General features: G+C 38.5%; 2 protein-coding genes across 5 annotated transcripts in view; both read left to right on the forward strand.

Annotated features, from left to right (window-relative positions):
* KYAT3 (kynurenine aminotransferase 3) overlaps window positions 1-13,327 on the forward strand; it is a 36,651-nt gene extending 23,324 nt beyond the window's left edge. For all 4 annotated transcript variants that reach the window (XM_070746593.1, XM_070746591.1, XM_070746592.1 and 1 more), the window contains 6 exons: window positions 2,990-3,066; window positions 5,231-5,320; window positions 8,258-8,444; window positions 9,711-9,784; window positions 10,060-10,146; window positions 10,626-13,327. In XM_070746593.1, coding sequence (XP_070602694.1) covers window positions 2,990-3,066; window positions 5,231-5,320; window positions 8,258-8,444; window positions 9,711-9,784; window positions 10,060-10,146; window positions 10,626-10,682 — 572 coding nt within the window. In that variant the 3' untranslated portion in view covers window positions 10,683-13,327. The remainder of the gene's footprint in view (window positions 1-2,989; window positions 3,067-5,230; window positions 5,321-8,257; window positions 8,445-9,710; window positions 9,785-10,059; window positions 10,147-10,625) is intronic.
* Window positions 13,328-14,068: 741 nt separating this feature from the next.
* The window catches only part of GTF2B (general transcription factor IIB), a 44,195-nt gene continuing 35,873 nt past the window's right edge, over window positions 14,069-22,390 (forward strand). Inside the window, exons 1-2 of the mRNA XM_070746610.1 lie at window positions 14,069-14,249; window positions 20,957-21,063. Of these exons, the coding sequence (XP_070602711.1) occupies window positions 14,233-14,249; window positions 20,957-21,063 (124 nt within the window). The 5' untranslated portion in view covers window positions 14,069-14,232. The remainder of the gene's footprint in view (window positions 14,250-20,956; window positions 21,064-22,390) is intronic.

Genomic DNA, 22,390 nt, shown 5'->3' on the forward strand with positions numbered 1-22,390 from the left:
TGTCCCACAGTGAATTGTCCCAGAATGAATTGGCTGAGGTGAGATCAGGAGTGAAATCCATCAAGTTCTGGAGAACTGGTAGCAGAAATTTTAAGTAGTTTGGAGAACCGATAGCAGAAATTTTGAGTAGTTCGGATATCACATCTGGATGACCCCAGAATGGGGTGGGAATGGAGATTTACAATATCCTACCCCCAGGAGTGGGGAGGAAATGGAGATTTTGCAGTATCTTTGCCCTGCCATAGCCACCAAGCCACACCACACCCACAGAACCTGTAGTAAAAAAAATTGGATTTCACCACTTGGTGAAAAAGCTGCAGCGAGATGGCCAGAGGCTGGGGCAAGTTGTCCCATTCTTCCTCTCCCAACTTAACGTACTTAGTGAAATGTTGCCTGTTAATTACAATTTTTTTAAAAATGCCAAAAGGCAAAAAGGCACACACATTTTTAGCTTTAGAAAATAATGTGGAAGTTGAAGAATATTAAGTATCTGACTTAAAGTAAGTCATAAATTCAATGATATGTTATTGTTATATATGGGAATGTTATATAATTCAATGAGAATTTATCAAGCTTGAGTTGAGCTCCTGGGGATGATTACATGCATACATCAGCATGGTTTTCTTTGCAGCTATTTTGTCACATTGCCTTCTTCAAAGCTTTCCCAATCTAGTTTACTGCCTTCTGGTGATGTATTTTCCAGGTAGTAATTGAATCTGACCCTGTGTAGTTTCTGAGCCCAGACAAACTCATCCAAACATTATTTGATATGATCAAATTGTGCTATTTGATGGGTTCAAATTGTGCTGAATTACGCTGGCTGAGGAATTCTGGGAGTTGAAGTCCAAATATCTTCAAGTTGCCAAGGTTGGGAAACACTGTTCTATAGAACCGGTTCAAACCAATAGGAACCAGTTAAGGGCTGCAAAAAAATTTACTACCACACTGTGGCTTATTTTGTGGGTGTGGCTTGCTGGCCATGTGACCAGGTGGGAGTGGCTTGACGTTCATGTGACCAGGGGGGCTGGCTTAAAGGTCATGTGACTGGCTTAAAGGTGGCCAACTTGACGTCACTCATGTCTATTTCCCTATCTATTTACTATTACTGAACATCCAAAATGTACTTTTTAATTCTATATATATGCCATATGTGAACATATTACACAGGCACACAAAAATATACATTATCTACTATATAAACTGTATGTGTCACACAGACACACACACATGCACAGCTCTTCTAAAATTATAAACATTCAACCTCATTTGCTAGAAAAAAACATACCCAGAACCCAGAAGGGAACAAAAGAAAAAAAAATCACTGTACCCATAGGAGCCCATGACTAGGAGGAACCCACCTCTAGTGTGTGTGTAAATAATCTCATAAGGTATTTTTATTGCACTGCATAGAATGCATAGAAAACTCAGTATAAAACATTTCAGATGAAGTTATTGTTCACATACACTTTTTTCTTCTTGGTCACTTTTAAGCAAATCCCATGGAACAGTTTCAGGCTGTAAAACCTAGGTATAAATGAGAGTTATGTTTACAAACTGAGCAAAGTATTCCTCCCCCTTTTTTTTCTAGAAAGCGATTTTTCTTTAGCTTATTTATTTTGTACATGAAGTTTATACAAGGAAGAGAACATAAATCTTTTCCTTGGAGACAGAGTTGTATTAAGTTTCTTATATTCCATCAATTGAAGTGACACATGCATCATGAAAATGAATATTGCATCAATTTGCAGCATCAGTTATAATTCTCCAATACCTTCTTAATAGAGGCTGTGAGTGATAGTACATGGAATGAGTACACTCTGCTGTCATCAAGATAGTTTCGTGTAGAATGCTAAATCATTTTTTTATCTGCCTTGTGCAAAATGGAAGCTGTGCTGACAAACGTAATACATATTGTAAATGAGGATTCTCCTGATAGCTCCATAGGGATAGTGCTGATGTGAATCTGTATGTTGTTTTTTTACTGATACTATTTTTGAATCTGATTGGATTGAAAATGTATTCAGTCTATTGCTTCATATAACAAATATGACATGGTAACCTTCATATTTAAATCTGCTGCTAAAATGGAATAGTCAGCTTTGGTGCCAACTTCCCCAATATATTTTAAATGTTTTGGTACTCCCCTAAAAGTTAGCCAACCCATATCTGGGGAATGCTGCAACGTCCTGCCTGTCGGCGACTACTTCTGCTTCAACCACAACAACACAACAGATTTAAACTTAATATTAACCGCTCCAAACTTGACTGTAAAAAATATGACTTCAGTAACCGAGTTGTCGAAGCATGGAACTCATTACCGGACTCCATAGTGTCATCCCCAAACCCCCAACACTTTACCCTTAGATTTTCTACGGTTGACCTATCCAGATTCCTAAGAGATCAGTAAGGTGTGAGTACAAGTGCACTAGAGTGCCTTCAGTCCCCTGTCCTATTGCTCTCCTATATCTCCTATACCTTTCTTCTATTCCTATATCTCTTCTATTTTCATTGATATGTTCTATGACTATATCTTCTTTTCTATTATCTCTTAAATATATTTTACTATGAGTATCTTCTTTATAACCTTCATCATGTATTTTACTATGTGTATATAGATATATACCCACTAAAACCCTCATTGTGTATTGGACAAAATAAATAAATAAATAAATAAATAAAATGGCCATTGAGACTGGTTTAATTCACTGCTAATTTATATTATAGAAAGCTTTTATTATACATATCCTTTAGAAAAATAATTTTATCTTGTCAGATATTTTTCTTCCAGTTCATTACTTACAGCTCTGAATTTATTCGATTGATCATAAATACAATTATTTCTACCCTGTCATTTAAACAGGTATCTGTTTGTAAAGTGAAATTTGGTATCTCTGCAAAATGTAATTGCTGAATGGTGACCATGTACCAGAAGGGCAATCTATAAATTTTCATAAATAAAATATCAATTAACTTGTTTTAATATGAACAGCTTCTTTGCCTGGAATGTGGGAGAGAACAATAACAATAGGAAGTGCTGGAAAAACATACAGTGTAACTGGCTGGAAGGTAATGAATTTAGTTAGAAAATATATTTAGGTAATGTTGAATTATAACATAGACACAAGCGAATGTAGACCAATATTTGCAAATTACCGGTATATATGCTGAAATACATTTTAAAAAATTAAAGGCTGGAAAGAACTTGATATTTTTATTATTGACTTTAAATAGTAATACAGTATACGTCCAGCTATATATTTTATATGATAGTTCTAATTGGAATTAATGGGTACTATTGAATGAACAACTAAATCTTATTCTAGATGGTTCTCAACCTTTCTAATGCTGCGACCCCTTAATACAGTTCCTCATGTTGTGGTGACCCTCAACCATAAGTCTAGTGCCAATTCTCCCAACAGAGCTTTAAGCTGATTGGCAGGAAGATCAGAGGGACACCCCCACCCCGACCTGATTTGTCGGATTATAAAAATATGTTCCAAGATGGCAGAATAGAAGCTTTAGTTCCTAACACCATGGGAAATTTATCTTTTCCTATGGTCTTAAGCGACCCCTGTGAAATGGTCATTCAACCCCCAAAGGAGTCCCGACCCCCAGGTTGAGAACCACTGGTCTAGAACATGATTCTGCATGGCATTTTGATTTTCTTCACAGTTCTATTGAAAATATACTTGAGATTTGGGACATTACCACTATAATGAAATATATAATGAGGTTGCATTCAGAAATGAAAATTGAGGAAATCCCATATATAAATCCCATACGTATACAAATAAACTTTTAAGATCTCTATTAAATTTCAAATGGGCATGACCATATGAGAATTTTAATATGCCAACATTTACAGCTGTTGTGGAAATTTATAGAGACATAACTGATGTGTATATATGTATTTTTAAAATATTATTATATCACTTGTTTATAAAATACCGGTAGATGTTTAATTTTAGAAAGTGTAGCTTGATGGTTTTTTTTTTAAAAAGTATATTTTTAAATATAGGGTTAATTGCAGAAAATCTGATTCTATTGTCTTCCACTAAACCAATAATAACTTCCTACATGATTTAGGGAGAAAATTTTTCATCAACTGAAAGAAAATTCTTCTTCTCTAAATGTATCAGTTGCCTATCAGTGACTGATGGGGTTTGTGTGGGAAAATAAATGTTTTTAGTAGTGAACCCTCGAGTTTCGCGTGTTCAAGTATCGCGAAAGGGCTATTTCGCGAGTTTTCAACCAGGAAGTAAACTCCACCATCTGCGCATGCGTGCCCTTCCACGCATGCATAGATGGTGGAGTTTCCCCGCCGGGCAGAGGCTTCCCTGGGTCTTCCCCCTCTTGCCCCCGTAAGACCCCAGCGGCGGCGCGAGCAACGGCGTGGGCGGGCGGGCGGCACGCGCTTGGGGACATCCCAGCTCCGCTCCCCAGCTGGGGAAAGCGCGCGCGTTTGGGGACTCCCTAGATCCGCTCCCCAGCTGGGGAGCGGATATAGGGAGTCCCCAAACGCGCGCGCTTTCCCCAGCAACGCGCGCGCGGTGGGGACTCCCTAGATCCGCTCCCCAGCTGGGGAGCGGATCTAGGGAGTCCCCAAACGCGCGCGCTTTCCCCAGCAACGCGCGCGCTTTCCCCAGCAACGCGCGCGCGATGGGGACTCCCTAGATCCGCTCCCCAGCTGGGGAGCGGATCTAGGGAGTCCCCAAACGCGCGCGCTTTCCCCAGCAACGCGCGCGCGGTGGGGACTCCCTAGATCCGCTCCCCAGCTGGGGAGCGGATCTAGGGAGTCCCCAAACGCGCGCGCTTTCCCCAGCAATGCGCGCGCGGTGGGGACTCCCTAGATCCGCTCCCCAGCTGGGGAGCGGATCTAGGGAGTCCCCAAACGCGCGCGCACCCCAGGCGTGAGCAACGGGGTGGGCGGGCGAAGGGCGGGCGGCAGTGGAAGCAAAAACACCATCTGCGCACGCGCAGATGGTGTTTTTACTTCCGCACCGCTACTTCGCTAAAAATCGATCATCGCGTGGGGTCCTGGAACAGAACCCTCGCGATGATCGAGGGTTCACTGTATTATAAGTTCTGTGAACTTATCGGCAAAGCAGGCCCAATGTATATATCTTGACATAGATGAAAGGAGCAAACGCTGAATGCTTCCTAACATTTGTTGTTTTGTAAATGTAAGTAAACAGTCAACAAGTAATGTATATTTTATCTTTCATTTCAGCTTGGCTGGTCTATCGGTCCCTCACATCTCATAAAGCACTTGCAGGTCGTTCAACAAAATACCATTTATACATGCCCAACTCCATTACAAGTAAGTACAGAAGCATACAAAGGAAGTGATGTTTTGTAAAACATTTTGCACATTTGGGAGGTCAGAAGTATGGAAACTATGCATTTAAAATGGATAAGAAAAAAATGGATGGATGCAAATTGTAAGTGGGTTATCTGATTCTCCCCTGCCCCCTCCGGAACCCCCCCCCCCCCCAATGCTGCATTTCAGTGGTTACATGGCCTAGGCATATTTGAATATAGATCTTTTTAAAATTTATGTTATATTTTATTAATCTATGTGAAATATTAATGTATATTGCAAGCAGGAGTGGGCTGCTACCCAGAAAGCTAAATTGGGCTTGCCGCTGCGACTTGTGAGTGCTTGCGGGGCCAGTGCAATTTTGCTTCTGTGCCTGTGGAGATAGCAAAATCGCACACGGAGCCGCAGGTTCGCCCGTGTTTCGGTGAGATTTTTTTGCTTCTATGTATGCTGAAACATGGGCGCACCTGCAGCTCCGTGCATGGTTTTTCTATCTCCACAGGTACAGAAGCAAAATCGTGCTGGCCCTGCAAGCACTCATGAGCCGTGGCAGCGAGCCCAATTAAGCATTCTGGCTGGAGCCCACCCCTGATTGCAAGTCAATATAAGATATATCATATGCTAAATAATAACAGTAGAGTACAGTGTTCCCTCAATTTTTGCGGGGGATGCGTTCCGAGACTGCCCGCGAAAGTCGAATTTCCGCGAAGTAGAGATGCGGAAGTAAATACACCATTTTTGGCTATGGACAGTATCACAAGCCATCCCTTAACACTTTAAACCCCTAAATTACCATTTCCCATTCCCTTAACAACCATTTACTCACCATTATTACTGGTACAGTGGTACCTCGTCTTACGAACGCATCTTCTAACGAACTTTTCAAGATACAAACCCGGTGTTTAAGATTTTTTTGCCTCTTCTTCCGAACTATTTTCACCTTACGAACCCAAGCCACTGCTGCTGGGAGGAAGGGATTTCTTTTTTCCCCTTTTTTGAAGAAAGAAAAGGGAGGGGCGGCTTGGAGGGGGAAAGAATTTGCATTAACAAAAGTAGGAGAACAGCTTGCTTGCAGAGGCACTGAAAGGGTGTCTTTTGAAGAAAGAAAAGGGAGGGGCGCCCCCTTGCCTTTCTTCCTTCCCACTCACCCTTTAGCCTAGCCTTGCTTTTTCCACCCGCCCCCTTTAGCTGCTCCTCCCTGCCCTCTGTTCGCCTCCCTTCTAAAGTTTGGGATTTTCCTGAAGGATTTGTACGTATTATTTGCTTTTACATTGATTCCTATGGGAAACATTGTTTTGTCTTACGAACTTTTCACCTTACGAACCTTGTCCTGGAACCAATTAAGTTAGTAAGACAAGGTATCACTGTACTCATCATTGAATAAGACACTTAGTGATACTGATAATTATAAACATATTTATTTATTAACAATTTTTTTTGGTTATTTATTTGCAAAAATTATTAGTTTGGCGATGACGTATGATGTCATTGGGCGGGAAAAACCGTGGTATAGAAAAAAACCCACAAAATATTTTTTAATTAATATTTTTGAAAAACCGTGGTATAGGCTATTTGCGAAGTTCGAACCCGCAAAAATCGAGGGAACACTGTACTTTAATGAATAGGCCAGTGTAAATCAGAATAAATAACCATTTCTCTGTTATCTGAGAAAATCAAAATCTGTTCCATTTCGTTTTTCATTTGTTGAGAAATCATAACTGACGTGGAACAGAGTATCATTTTACAATATTTTGCTAATGTGAAACTTATCCAGTAGTTTTGTAAACAATTAAATCCTGTAATTTTATAGACAGTTTTAACTTGCCAAAGCATCACCTGTATGCAACCTTTAATGCTTTGTATACTTGCGGTTAGATTTAAGCTTTATAAGTATTTGGTACATTTCTTCCTTTTGCAAGGAAGAAGAGAGGAATATGAATAGGTGGCTAGATTTTATTCATAATTAAAACTTATGAAACAGTATTGTAGTTCCCTTCATAATTTTATATTATCCTAAAACCATAATCCTGGTTAAACAATATTATTGACAAAAGTTGAACATGGATACATACAGAATTAATTAAGACAACGATGGGGAAGGTTGAAAGAAAAAAGATCGTGAAGAACGCAGCTGCGAGAGCCATCGTGGGGCTACCAAGATTCGCCCACGTTTCTTCAACACTCTGTGGCTTGCATTGGCTGCTGATCAGTTTCCGGTCATAATTCAAAGTGTTGGTCATGACCTTTAAAGCCCTACATGGCAATGGACCAGATTACCTCCGGAACTGCCTGCTACTGCACGAATCCCAGCGATCAATAAGGTCCCACAGAGTTGGCCTTCTCCGGGTACCGTCAACTAAACAATGTCGTTTGGCGGGCCCCAGGGGAAGAGCCTTCTCTGTGGCGGCCCCAGCCCTCAACCAACTCCCCCCGGAGATTAGAACTGCCTCCACCCTCCCTGTCTTTCGTAAACTACTCAAGACTCATTTATACCGCCAGGCATGGGGGAGTTGAGATAGCTCTTCCCCCTAGGCCATTACAAGTTATGCATGGTATGTTTGTGTGTATGTTTGGTTTTATAATAGGGTTTTTTAGTTGTTTTTTATTATTGGATTGTACATGTTGTGTTTATTATTGTTGTTAGCTGCCCCGAGTCTGCGGAGAGGGGCGGCATACAAATCCAATAAATTATTATTATAATTATTTAAAAAGTCTTCAAACAAATGTAGCCCATTCTTCTATATGTCCCAATGTGTTTCTTGTTAATGGAACATTCATTTTGGTGGGCACTCTTAGTGAAAAGCAATTAAAATTTTGAGCTTTAAAGATAACATTATACCTTAGATCTCACAGATATCATTACACTTTAGATCTCATATGTGTCTTTGGTTTATGTTGATTTTTTTCAACTTTTTCTTAATGGGTTTGGCTTTTTAGGAGGCTGTAGCTCAAAGCTTTTTGCTAGATTTCAAACGCATGGATGATCCAGAATGCTATTTCTACTCCTTGCCTAGAGAGCTGGAAAGTAAACGGAACCGAATGGCTCAGACGTTTCTGGATGTTGGATTGAAGCCTGTTGTTCCCGAGGGAGGATATTTTATGATTGTTGATGTGTCCGCACTAGGTTAGTGACATTCTTAATTTATGGTTGGGAGGGGGTTATTTTCCCCAAAATTGAAGCTGTATCAGAAAAAAAGAAATCTGAACAGGTGATTACAATTGACCCCAAAATTTCTATTGCTATATTAGGCAGTTGAGTGTTGTTCTATTTGCCATAATTGTTGTGAAAGGCTGCAGTTGTTAAGTGAATCATGCAGTCATTAAACAAATCTGGATTCCCCCATTGACTTTGCTTGTCAGAAGCTGGCAGGGAAGGTTATAAACGATGATCGGGGAACAGTACAGCTGTCATAAATACATGCCAGTTGCCAAGTGTTTGAAATTGGTCACATGACCATTGGGATGCTGTAACAGTCATTAAGCGTGAAAAATGTTACAGGTCACTTTTTTCAGGGCTGTTCTAACTTTGAATGGTCACAAGTTGAGGACTACCTGTAGTGAAGGCTACCTAAGTTCTGGATTCTGAGGTTTGGGACAGTGAATGGAAAAATAGTCATTTGATGACTTCATGACATTACAGATATACACCATGATGCTCATAAGTGCCAGGCCATTAATTTGTATGGTGGGTCCTCAACATATTTCTATGTACTAGTATGCATAAAAGGAAAATGTTATCGAGAAAATATACAACTGGGTGGAAATTAAGAAAAAGGTATAGCAAATAGAATTGTAAAAGATAAATTTTGTATATATATAAATTGTAAATGTTTAATGTCGTTTTGTATGATGTTTAAATGTTTGTATGTTAAATAAAATAAAATAAAAATTTATTTATTTTTTTTTAAAAAGGAAAATGTTATTGTACTGCAAGGGTGTCAAACACAATTTCATTGAAGGCCACGTCAGGATTGTGTTTGATCTTGGGAGGCCAGGGTAGGTATGGGCAAGGTGGGCATAGCCAGCTCGACGTCACTTGTGCTGGAGCACTTTTGGCGGCCTGAGCACTCTGCCAGTGAAAACGGGCTTCTGAAAACGGGCTCCCGCAATGGTTTCCTGCAACCCTCTGCCAACGAAAAGCTCAGTTTTTGCTGGCAGAGGCACCACAGGCTTTTTCCAGGGCAGAAGCAGGGCCAGATCTAAGCACGCTGTGGCTTGAGTTTGACACCCCGGCATACTGCTTCAGAGGAGATATAGGGAAAGGAACACAATATAACAATTGCCACATTATTTCCCCAGCTTATATTAATTTTGTGTATCTGAAAAAATGTGGAGTTGTCCTACTTGATGTTTCTGTACTGGAAAATAGTGTTATTTTTTTTTTTTAAAGGTATAGATCTGTCTGACATGGAAAAAGAGAAACCTTATGATTACAAATTTGTGAAATGGATGATTAAATCTAAGGTAGGATCTGGTTTCTTTTTCCTTCCTATTTCATATCCAACTATAATATTTACATAAAATTGAAATGCGTAATCCCGATATAGAGGTGCAGAATGAAAAGATGTATGTCCATAAATGGGCAGAAATTTTTATCTCCAGTTGTGGACCTTGGCGTTTAACAAGCTAAGCAAAACTTGAAATAAAATGCAACGTTCAAAAACTTCATTTAAATAGTTGCCACATACAAAATCTCTTTTAGTGTCCTGTAAGCTTGTAATTCTATTTTTTTTTTCCAGAAACTGTCAGCTATTCCTCTGAGTCCGTTTTGTGGCCCAGAAACCAAAGGTCGATTTGAAAAATATATACGCTTTTGCTTCATCAAAGTAAGTTCTACAATCTATTGACTTTACAGAATTTCCTTTTGTTTCCTAATTTAACCATGAAATTTTAAAATACTGCTAATATTATTTTTACATCATATTTATAACACTCACATTATGTTTTTCTTTTAAGCCTAAAAATACTGCTTAGAAACAAAATGCTGTTTTGATGCGAAAGTATTCATTTGAATATGGAAGACTTTTCAGGAGTAGACTGTTGAATATGGTCATTATCTTCGTAGTAAATTTCTATTTTTCAAGACTCTTATTTGCGAATGGGCATATTGCTGCTGATTCCTTGAGTAACAGCTGGATCATTGGCAACCATTTATTTATCATGAATAAATTGAGTGACTGGTTTGTTATAAAGATGGCATTCATTGTACTGTAACCAAATCACTTACCCCTCCCTCTCTGCTCTTTAATATCTTATATCATGAATGAATGTTGATTTTAACCTTCATGACATTCTTTCTTGGCAGAAAGACAGCACATTAGATGCGGCAGAAATGATTCTGAAGAATTGGAAGAAACAATGACCTAGAAATAAACAGATTCTGTCATCTGAAAGAAAAAAAATCAACAATCCAACATAATTTTTTTAGATTGCAGTATGCTGCCACCTGCTGGATATTTAGCATTAATAATTGAAAAGTATTGATATTGGTATCCTCAAACCAATAGCATTTTTAAAATCAAGTTCAATAGAATTCTGTCTAATTTTTAATATTCTCCAGTAAAATATATAAATATTATTCTAAAGCAGTGTTTCTCAAACTTGGCAACTTTAAGATATATGAATTTAAAACTCCCTGAGTGGGGAATTCTGGAAGTTGAAGTCCACAGTGTTTTAAAGCTATGGCACGGCCTTTGAAAAACACTTGAATTTGAAACTACTATGTTCCTTTACACTGGCTAGCAAAAGCAATTATGCTTTTATTGTATGGCAGATAGTTTCTTTTTCTTTCTTCATTCAAAAATGTCAGCATAAACTGGTATTTGGCAATAGAGAATACAGTATACATTTTCTGTACCTCTTTGTACAAGTGCTGAGAAATTTTGTTGTGAACACCGGGACAGGATTCCCAGCAAATATAAGAAGAGAAGGCAAGATGGTAAAATATCCATATCTCCAAGTGCCATGCTAACCGTGCTATAAAGCACTCTTTTTTAAACCTCTTGAATTGCCACAAACTATTTTAATCTCTTAGTATTTTGAACAAAAAAATACAGCATATTTTCAGGTATTATATGTTGTATATTTATTCATACATGAAATAGGAATAAATTAGGTTGGCAGTAGTGTATGTAAAATAAAATTCTGTTTGATGTTTCCCCTAAACAAGTAAAACAGCACCTATACAATTTAATAGTAAATTACCAGCCTTTCATTTTTAGCTTCTTGCTCAATACTATGACAGAAATCTGTCAACTTCTTTAAAGTTGAACCTTTAAAATATTAGGAAATATTAATTTCTCCAGATTGTAAATGCCAGGATTACTGGAGCTTCTGACATTTATAATGGTAACATTCTGGAGGTCGTCAGGATAGAAATCGAAGTACATAATTGATACATAACAATACATAAAGGTACATAATTGTTACAGTACTTAAAGAGTTAATAAAATGAAACATGTATGCAGATATAATTCTAATGCATAGAGTTAATGTAAGAGAAAGAATATAGAAGAAATGTTTCTTTTATATTCTTTCTATTACATAGATTTTTGCCTCCCAGGGACAATTCCATCTGTCCTTCCATCACCTGGAGGGAGGGATCTTTGAGCCCCTCAGAGAGGGTCCGCAACTTGAGAGTCTTCCTTGACCCACAGCTGAGGCCAGAACAGCATCTCTCAGATATGGCAAGGGAGACATTTGCAAAGGTTCACCTGATGCACCAGTTGTGGCCCTACTTGGAAAGGGAGTCTCTTCTCAGAGTCACTCATGCCCTTATCACCTTGCGGCTTGATTACTGCAATACTCTCTACATGGGGTTCTCGTTAAAGAATGTTCAGAGACTGTAGTTAGTCCAAAAAGCAGCCACGCGAGCCGTTATGGGTCTACCGAGGTATACCCATATATCACCATACTCTGTGAGCTGCATTGGCTACCAATTGGTCTCCAAACGCAATTTAAAGCGTTGGTTATTACTTATAAAGCCCTACATGGGTTAGGAGAAGATTACTTACAGGACCGTCTCCTGCCTCATGTATCCCAGCGGCCGGTCAGATCCCACAGAGTCAGCCTTCTCCAGGTCCCGTCAGCCAAGCAATGTCACCTGCCGGGGCCATGGGGAAGGGCCTTCTCTATGGTGGCTCTGGTCCTTTGGAATCAACTCCCCCCTGGCCTTTAGAAAGGTTTTAAACACACCTTTGCTGGCATCTGTTTATTACTTTGTAAACTGCCCTGAGAGCGCCGGAGACGGGCGGCCTAGAAATCCAAACAAACAAATAAACAAACAAACAAACATTGTTCTAGAAAAAATAAGCCATATTACTTTAGAATCTGAGTTTTTTATCTCACCTGCCAGGTCGAAGCCATCATTTGGAGTTAGAGACTTTGGCCTGCCTTAGTAGTATAGTATTATGGGAACTGGGAGGGGTAGTTGCATGAGAGGGAAAGTTACTAGCAGCAACAAATTTCTTTCTTAGAGTCCAAGGTCATCCTTTGTTCAACACTAGTGGATGTAAGGAAAAGGTCGGTGAAATCCCTGCACTCGGACTGGTCCTCGTGATGAACTTGTGGGTGTGGGAATGGTGGATAAACCTTAACCTGGGTGGAGTGCTGGAAGGAAGTTAGTATCGGGATGGCAATGGTGTGAACAACATGGATCTGATAATAAATCAAACCTTGGATGAGAGTATTAGACTGGAATCTGATTTATTTCTCAGATGCTATTTGGGGCGCTGACATCCTCATCTTGTATAAATTAAGCCCTTTGATCTTGTTTAAGTTCACGAAATGAGATAGGTCATCTGTCATAACTGTTTCCAATGATTACCAATTTGGTTATAATATTCTTTTGAGAACCTGTTAAGAATTGTCAACTAATTTTATGGAATTAAAAATGGATTTACAGTACTTAAGAAATCACTAAAACTGCTTAGTCAGAAATCTTATCTGATTATTTGTTTTGATGATTTTATAAATGTGCAAAAACATAATAAATCTAAAGTAGAAAAACAGATGAGTGGATTTTTCTTAATTTTCTTGTTTAACTACAGATCAAAAATAACATGACTAAGGAAAAAAATTGTGAACATATGGTAAAATAGGTTTGTAATATTACTATTGTTTTTACATTTTTATCCTGCTTTTTAAAATGTAAGCAAACATGCCTAATACTCCTGCCTATTTTTTCCGCAACAACAACCCTGTAAGGTAAGTTGTGGGCTGAGATGGAATGACTGGCCCAAAATCATCCAGCTGGCTTTCATGTCTAAAGTGGGACTAGAACTCAGTCTCCTGACTTGTAGGCCAGCACCTTTTACAATCACACCAAACTGGCTATCTATCATAGGGGTCTTCAACTTTGGCAACTTTAAGCAGGGTGGACTTCAACTCCCAGAATTCCCCAGCCAGCAAAGCTGGCTGTGGAATTCTGGGAGTTGAAGTCTTCCAGGCTTAGATTTCCCAAGGTTGGAGACCTCTGGTTATACACAGCATTGTTAGCTAGCTGGGTCAATTTTTGAATTTCAACCCTGGCCTCCAGGCCTTTGATCATTTAGTTGCTCTTCTCTGAACTTTCCCCCCAGTCTCAACACCTTTTTTTGTTATGTAGTGATCAAAACTGAAGTAAAAATTTACAATTATGCAACAGGAGTAGAAAACATCTTTGCTAGGATTTAAAATTTAGCACCGGGCTAACCCAACCCTAGGAAAGTATGCTTAAATCATTTAAAAGAAGAGCTGGGGACTCCCTCCTCCCGCGGGATATAGCCAAAAAACCCGCGATCTTTTGCTTCTTTTGACCAACGTGGCTTTCCGTCGTCTACGCCGCCTCCTCAGTGAGTTCCAGCCCACTGGAGCTTTTGGCTTAAAAGGAAGTCCGTCAGTCTTGCCTGCGGAGTCGATGAGGAGGAAACAAGATGGCTTCCACCAGCCGGTTAGTCGGGGAAGGTGTCTGTGGTGGGGAGGTTTTCTATGGTTCGGGAGCCTTGACATCTGGTTTTAAAGGGAGGGCGTGAGGAGCCGCGGCTACGGCTGGAGCTCTTCTTAGGCCTCGGCCTCCCTTGACTTGCTGAGGGGCAGCTTCCCTTTATGGCCTTCCGAGCCGACTTCTCACCCCGCGGCTCGTCTTTTCTCGCCTTTCTGCTCCTCCCTCCACGGCTTTTGCTCTGGCCTTTTTTCTCCGAGCCCCCACCAGCCTCAATAGGTTCCCCGTTTTCCAAGCATCTCTCGTCCGTCTCCCCCTTTCCCGTCTCCTCTCTACCGCCCTTGCTGAGGCGCTTCCCTCGTAATTAAGCAGCCTCGAGGCTGGGACCGAAGCGGTCGTCGCACCGACGGAGCAGAAAGGCTTACCTTCCTTAGTTTTTTAAAAAATATATTATTATGATTATTATTATATTTATTGTTGTTATTATATTTATTATTACTATTATTACTATTACTATTATTATTAAAAACAAATAAAGCAGCCGCCACTCCTCTCCTATCCCCCTTTCTTCCATTTTGCGGCATAGCTCTTTGCTCATACGGTTAAATGGGACTTCCCATTGAATAAAGTTCATGTTTGTCTTGGAGGAATGTGAAAAGGAATAAAAAAAGTGCTGTTTTTCCATAAGCGGTTGTTTATTGCAGTTCGTCCAGATATTTTTGACGTTTTGAGGTGACTCCAAACTGTTCAACTTGTGCGAGGCTGGTTGGTGGGGAGCCCTTTTCTCTCCCAAAGGGTTGTTTATATACACTGCTCAAAAAAAATAAAGGGAACACTTAAACAACTCCAAGTAAATCAAACTTCTGTGAAATCAAACTGTCCACTTAGGAAGCAACACTGATTGACAATCAATTTCACATGCTGTTGTGCACATTCAACTTTGTAGAGAACAAAGTATTCAATGAGAATATTTCATTCATTCAGATCTAGGATGTGTTATTTGAATGTTCCCTTTATATTTTTTTGAGCAGTATGCATTATTTATATATATTATAGTGCCCACACATGTCTGCTTGACATGTGGCATTTCATGCCTGCAGAGGCCTTACTAGCCACCTGCGGACACATTGCGTACAGCGCACAACCCATTAGATGTCAAGGTCCCCTTCAAACATGATGGACGAACATCATATACATTGTCAAACTCAATCCAGTTTTTCCTGGGTAAACTGTTTTTGCAGAAGCTGATTTGTGCCAAATGAAATAAGAGAACAAATCTGGAGCTAGTTGTGCCAGTGCCTCACTTGCTTGTGTGAACCCAAGTCTAGTTTAGAGAAAAGTGTCTCCTTTCTCAGGTATTCATGACCTTTTTGGGGACACCAAATTAGAGGTTTGAGATACCTCTAATTGATGTTTCTTAGTGTGGTTATATTGTATTCCTGGGGGTCCCATTAGGAGCCACCAAAATAAAAAGAAATCTTTCTTAGCCTGTGTAGAAAAATAACACCATCAAAACAATTGTTAGTGGCATGAATCACTTTAATATTTTTTAATTTTTAATATAGTCAAAAATATATGATTAATATAAGCAAAGGGTTTATATTAAAGTGCGGTTATATTGTATTCCTGAGGGTCCCATTAGGAGCCACCAAAATAAAAAGAAATCTTTCTTAGCCTGTGTAGAAAAATAACACCATCAAAACAATTGTTAGTGGCATGAATCACTGTAATATTTTTAAATTTTTAATATAGTCAAAAATATATGATTAATATAAGCAAAGGGCAAAGGCTCTTTGGTGGTACCCCCATGCTTTTTAAAAGTGGGAAGGGGTCCTGAGAGAGGGAAAAAAAGTTTCAAGAAATGCAGATATGAATTATATAGAATAGAATATATTTTTTATTGGCCACGTATGATTGGACACGCAGGGAATTTGTCATTGGTGCATATGCATTATAGGTTTCTGTGACAGTTGTAAAAATTAATGCCAGAAGAAATTCATCTCTGAAACAACAGGCAGTTTACTTTAAACACCTACAGAATCAGAGGTAATATAAATTTCATTGCCATTTGCTAATGTTGCTTTTAGATGTAGAAAAAAAGTTTTATGGTATAAATTTGCCAATGCATCACAAGAATATTTGACGTTGGGTTATTATTTGTGAAAATTAGCCAGCTTTATATTTTTTTAACTCTGATTGTATAGTATGTTTGATTTTCAAGTTAAGAATAGTTGATAGATAAAAACCAGTTTTTCTCCCATCTTGTCCTATTTTAGTCTTGAAAGCTGGCTGTGTGACTTTGGGCCAATTAATAATAATAATTCATTAGATTTGTATGTCGCGCCTCTCCATAGACTCGGGGCAGCATACATCCCTTAGCCCAGTTTACCTCACAAACTTATTTATTTATTTATTAGATTTGTATGCCGCCCCTCTCAGTAGACTTGAGGTGGGAGGAGTATTGTGTGTGTTTATTGAGTTATTTATAAAAACAGTAAAGATGGGATAAAATCACATTTTATTTTCATTTTCTAAAAATATCAGTCCTACCCAATAATTTCTAACCTGTGTTTTGAATTGAAAATCTACATTAAATTAAAGTCATAAGTTTAATTAAACTGAATGAGTGAAAGGTTTTGTTTTTATATGGATGAAAAAAGGCAGCGTTAATTAAACAGTTTTAGAAGAATCTTCTCCTGTTTTGTATTGTGTTTGGTTGTTATTAATTACTGGTAATAATAATTGTGTAGAGTTGTTGAAAAAAAATGGTACAAGGAGAAAGAAGGAACTATAACATTGAAGCAAATGGTTCTTAATGCAGTGTGGTCTATTTAGAAGTTTAAATTCAGTCTGGCAATATGCATGAAGCTAGTATACAGGACATAAGCTAATATAAAATTTGATTTATATTCCCCAATGTTTTCCAACTGAACGATTTCCAGAGGAATGGGAAAAACAGCTGCTTGCATTAGGTCACAAAATTGTTGGGTTCCTTTCCATGTGCATTAGGTCACAAAATTGTTGGGTTCCTTTCCATGTGCATAACTGTTTGTAATTTCAAATCTGTTATAGGAGATGTATTTATTTATTTATTTATTAGATTTGTATGCCACCCCTCTCCGAAGACTCAGGGCGGTTAACAACAATATAAAAAGACAATGTAAACAAATCTAATATTAAAAACAATCTAAAAAACCCCAATTTAAAGAACTACTCATACATACAAGCATACCATGTATAAATTCTATAAGTCTAGGGGGAAGGGAAATTTCAATTCCCCCATGCCTGACGACAGAGGTGGATTTTAAGGAGCTTGTGAAAGGCAAGTAGGGTAGGGGCAACTCTGATATCTGGGGGGAGCTGGTTCCAGAGGGTCGGGGCCGCCACAGAGAAGGCTCTTCTCCTGGGTCCCACCAAACGACATTGCTTAGTCGACGGGACCCGGAGAAGACCAACTCTGTGGGACCTAACCGGTCGCTGGGATTCGTGCGGCAGATGGCGGTCCCGGAGATATTCTGGTCCGATGCCATGAAGGGCTTTGTATGTTTTCCAAGATGACACAACTTTGGGGCTATGACTGAAGTTCAATTTAAATTTTAAGTTAGTAGGCTCATTAGGATCGGGGGGGGGGGGGGAAAGTGTTTCAATAGTCATATAAAAAAAGTTCAATAACTCCTTTGCTGTCCAAGGGAGGAATTGTTTAAAGGTATAATATATTAGTTGAAGAGCACTATGGTTTATCTTCAAAATGTTTCCTGGGAGCTCCTTTATTGTACTGACAGTTTTTTGGTTACAGTGATCCCTCGATTTTCGCGGGTTCAAACTTCGCGAAACGCTATACCACGGTTTTTCCCACCCGATGATGTCATACGTCATCACCAAGAGTCACTTTTTCTATCATTTTTCTCTCTCTACCTTCCACTCTCCCCCCTCTTGCTCTCTCTCTCTTTCTCCCTCTCCCTCTCTGTGAGAATGCCTGCCCCACTTCTCCTGCAGCCTCCTCGCTGATAGCTGGGACGAAAGTGCTCTCAGTTAAGGGACTGTGAGAGGGGCGAGGCAGGCATTCTCAAAGCGCTCAGAGCGGCTACCGGCCGAATGAGGAGGATGAGAAGCCGTAGCCGCCAGCGCTGCTGCAGGAGGACCCATGTCCGAAGAAAGCCGGTGAGAGGGGTGGATCGGGCGGGCGGGCAATAGCGGCGAGGGGGCCAGAGGCGCTGGGGGGGCGGGGCCAGCCGACATTCAAAACAATCTTTGCCGGCCTCCGCACTTTCGTCGCTCCCCGCCCCCAACTTCAAGCCCTTGCCCGGCCTTGGAAAAAGGGTGCGCATGCGCAGATGGTGTTTTACTTCCGCACCGCTACTTCGCGGAAAATCGATTTTCGCGGGAGGTCTTGGAACGTAACCCCCGCAAAAATCGAGGGAACACTGTACTTCCAATTCTGTTTTTTTGTCAAGCACTTTTGAATTTCACATTTATAAAATTCATAGTAAGGCAACATACCAGATGCTTGTTTTTTTCTTAGCATCTTGAAGATGGTAGTTTCAGTAATTTGCTTAGATTACCAATGTGAAACAGATAATTTTGTATGTGCTATTCACTTACTAATTTACACGTGATGATATCTTCAGAAGCCAGAGGCCAAATGAGGCCTCTTATTTTCAGTCTCCTTTTCCTTCCAAGAGATTAAATTGGGTTTGTTTTGGGCTTTATGTATTTGCACTATTTCCAAGATTTCCAACTTTAGGGTTGTTAGTATTAATCTGTTAGTAATCTTAACTTGGTTTTTGAATTTCATTTCCAGATTCCTAATATTGTGGATGGCCATTATATATGCATAAAGGAAAACATTTTGAATTCAGATACCAATAAAGTTAACAAAAATTACATTACAAAAATGTAATTTTCTTTGATATGATTTTGATAGGATAAATAAAAAGATTTTTAAAAATAGAGCAATCTGAAATTGGTGTTGTAGTAGCTTACTTGCTTAAAATAGTCTAGGAGAGTCAGGAGACCTTTTTGTGTATTGGTAACCTTTTATCTTGTAGCTAGATTCTTTTTTTAAAAAGATTTTTCTTAATTGCAAGAAGATTAAAAGAGAGGAATTGGACACTGTGAATGAATATGCAGTTTATGAATAAGTTTGAACCCTCCAGGATTTTGGCTATTTATTACATGCAAGAGTAGCTAATACTATGTTCAGATTGTTTATCTCATGGACTAATTTCAAAGAACCTACATAAAGATTAATTTTTAGAACCACTAACAGAAAAAGCAGTTCTTCCTCTTAATACCTTTAGCCAAATCATTGTTGCAATATACAGCATTAATGTGGAATAGCTCTTACAGTATATTAAAGTGAAGTGAGCTGATTTCCATTTTACTCATGTAAAATACAGCTTACTCAGTAGGTTATAAACATAAAATGAGATATGTTTAAGGTGCTATTTCTTTTAAATAATCCACTGTACCCCTGATAATTGAATTTGATGCAATTGGTTTTGAAAAAGAGATTACAATTCTGCATATGGGATTATTTTAAGGTTGTTGATGGTAATTCTATAGATATGTGCAGGTAATCCTTGATTTATGACTACAATTGACCATAATTTTTAATGCTAACTTATGTGGTTAAGTGAATCGTCCAATTTTAAGACCTTTTTGCCATGGTCTTTATGTGAATCCCACTTCCTCCATTAACTTTGCTTTTCAGAAGCCCTTTGAGAAGGTTGTAAATGGCAATGTATGAGACTTTGGACTTTGTAACTGTTATAAAATAAATGCTGGTTGGGAAGCACCTAAAGTTGGATCACATGACCATGGGGATGCAACAGTTGTAAATGGAAGGACTAGTTATAACTTTTTTCACTACCACTGTAACGTTGAATGGTTGTTAAACAAATGGCCTTAAATCAAAGACCACCTATAATTGTAGAAATGTCTCTTGGAATGAAAGAAAACTCAGGGCATACACTTTGGATGTTTATCCAATATGATAAACTCACATTCTTGAGTAGTGCTTCCATTTATTTATTTATATTTCTATGCTGCCATTCTCAACTGATTATTATCCTATTAGGTAGAAAATGGACTATTGTTTTTTTTTCCCAATAGCCAACAAGCAACTTCTTATCCTGTTTGCCCCAAAATAAGACATCCCGTGATAATAAAAAGCCCAATTGGGCTTTTGACTGCATGGCAATAAGGCCAAGCACTTATTTCAGGGTTAAAAAAAAGATAAGACAGGGTGTTATTTTCAGGGAAACAGTATTAGTTTGATTAGTTTGACTACATATGAGACTCTAATTTTGCATAATTTCTATTTCCCATTCAGGGCTATATGTGACTTTTAGTTAAATACTTATCTCATAATTTCAAATAAGTGCATAAACCATCTTCATTTATGTTACTCCATAGTATTGAACCAGATCATCTGTCCTTTCCCTGTCCCATTTCCCATTTTGGTAGTGGCAACTCCATGAAGCCAGCTAGCATGGCTGGTGATAATGGATGACAATAGTAGTCTTGACACATCTGAAAAACACCAGCTGGGAAAGGCTGGTTTAACTTTAGCAAATGATGTTAGTCTTAGTTGTGAATTTCATTTAAAATGATTTTTTCCAAAGCACTAGAGATGAATTATTCAAAAATTAAGTAAAACATATTGCTATTTACTGTAAATTGTCATATAAAATTTAATTTTATATTTTTTAAAGCTTGGATGTTCTGCCTAGAGTGACATGTCCAAACCACCCAGATTCCATTTTAGTAGAAGATTATAGAGCTGGAGATATGATTTGTCCAGAATGTGGACTTGTAGTAGGTGAGTAATTATATATTTAATTCTTCTGTTTTTCAAATTCTTAATGTTTCATAATTTTCTCAAAAGTCTAAAATGATAAATGTTTGTTTATTATTAATCACTGCACTTTTTCAAACAGTTCTGAGTAAACTTCCACACTCTGCAATTAATAGATGAGTTGCCTGCAAATGTTTATGCAAGTGATTTGTGTTACTAAGTACTCAAAGAATATTAAAAGAGCAGTTTTAAAAATTGTGTTCTCTGTCATTACTGAATCTTGCATTAAATTGCTTGAGAACTTGTTAACTTGTGGCAATAAAAACATATATTTAGCCTTACCTTTAATGTAAATCTTACAGTATTCATATCTATCCATTTTAACCTTTTCCATTCTTGTACTACAGAAAAACAGTTGTAGGATTTTCTGAATTGTAGATTTTTCTAATACTCCTGAGCAACTTTTCTGAGTTGCTCAGGACCATAGGAATTCTACAGTTTGTATTATGGGATTTAACATGGAAACTATTGTTGTCATTGATTTGTAATTCCAATAGGGATGCAAGTTTTATTGCAAATCACAATTAAGCTTTTAATATAAATCAGTGCTTTCTCAACTATGCTGGTTTCTAGCCAGCTTCACAGAAACCAAAGAGGTAGTTTTAAATTTTGAACCCTGGGTGCTGGCAAGATTATCAGAAGCTTCCCTTTTGCCTATGCCTGAAGTTTGCATTCATGATCATTTGGCTAAATCAGTGATTCAGTCAGATACTGCTGCAAGCAGGGCATTTTTAATGATAACTTGTAGTGATTTCAAAAGTCACAGTTCCCTTCTTTTGTGGGACACGTTCAGTTATTTATTTAGCTATAGAAAAATACGGAACCCTTGAATTGTCCCTATTATCTAAAGAATTCTATTCCTGAAATTATTAAATTGTGTACATTTATAGTAGCAGTTCAGTTGTAGAATTCCTTCTTTAGGAAGCATTATTTCCCCACTATGTACTCTTATTGGTGATAGATGAATTCTCCCATTTGTAAGGATTTTCTGGGATTTAAGTGGTTTAAATAAAATGAATTTGGAATTTTTAGGGACTTGGGGTTCTAGCTTGAATGTTTGCTTCTGCATTTTATTGTTTTATCTCTGCAGTGTGGCATATTATATTGCACTTTTGTTCTTATTGTATAACAAAAGTTAGACAGTCTTCTCTTTGTTCACAATTTATAGAGACAGATAAGTCCAGATTGATTGTAAACTTGTGCAGAAGTAAATAATATCAGATAGTAACACCTTAATAGCCAGTGGGTTGAAAAGATTGCATGTAGTGTAGATCAGGGGTCCTCGACTCCC

The sequence above is a fragment of the Erythrolamprus reginae genome, chromosome 3 (assembly GCF_031021105.1).
Source record: "Erythrolamprus reginae isolate rEryReg1 chromosome 3, rEryReg1.hap1, whole genome shotgun sequence".
NCBI lineage: Eukaryota > Metazoa > Chordata > Lepidosauria > Squamata > Dipsadidae > Erythrolamprus > Erythrolamprus reginae.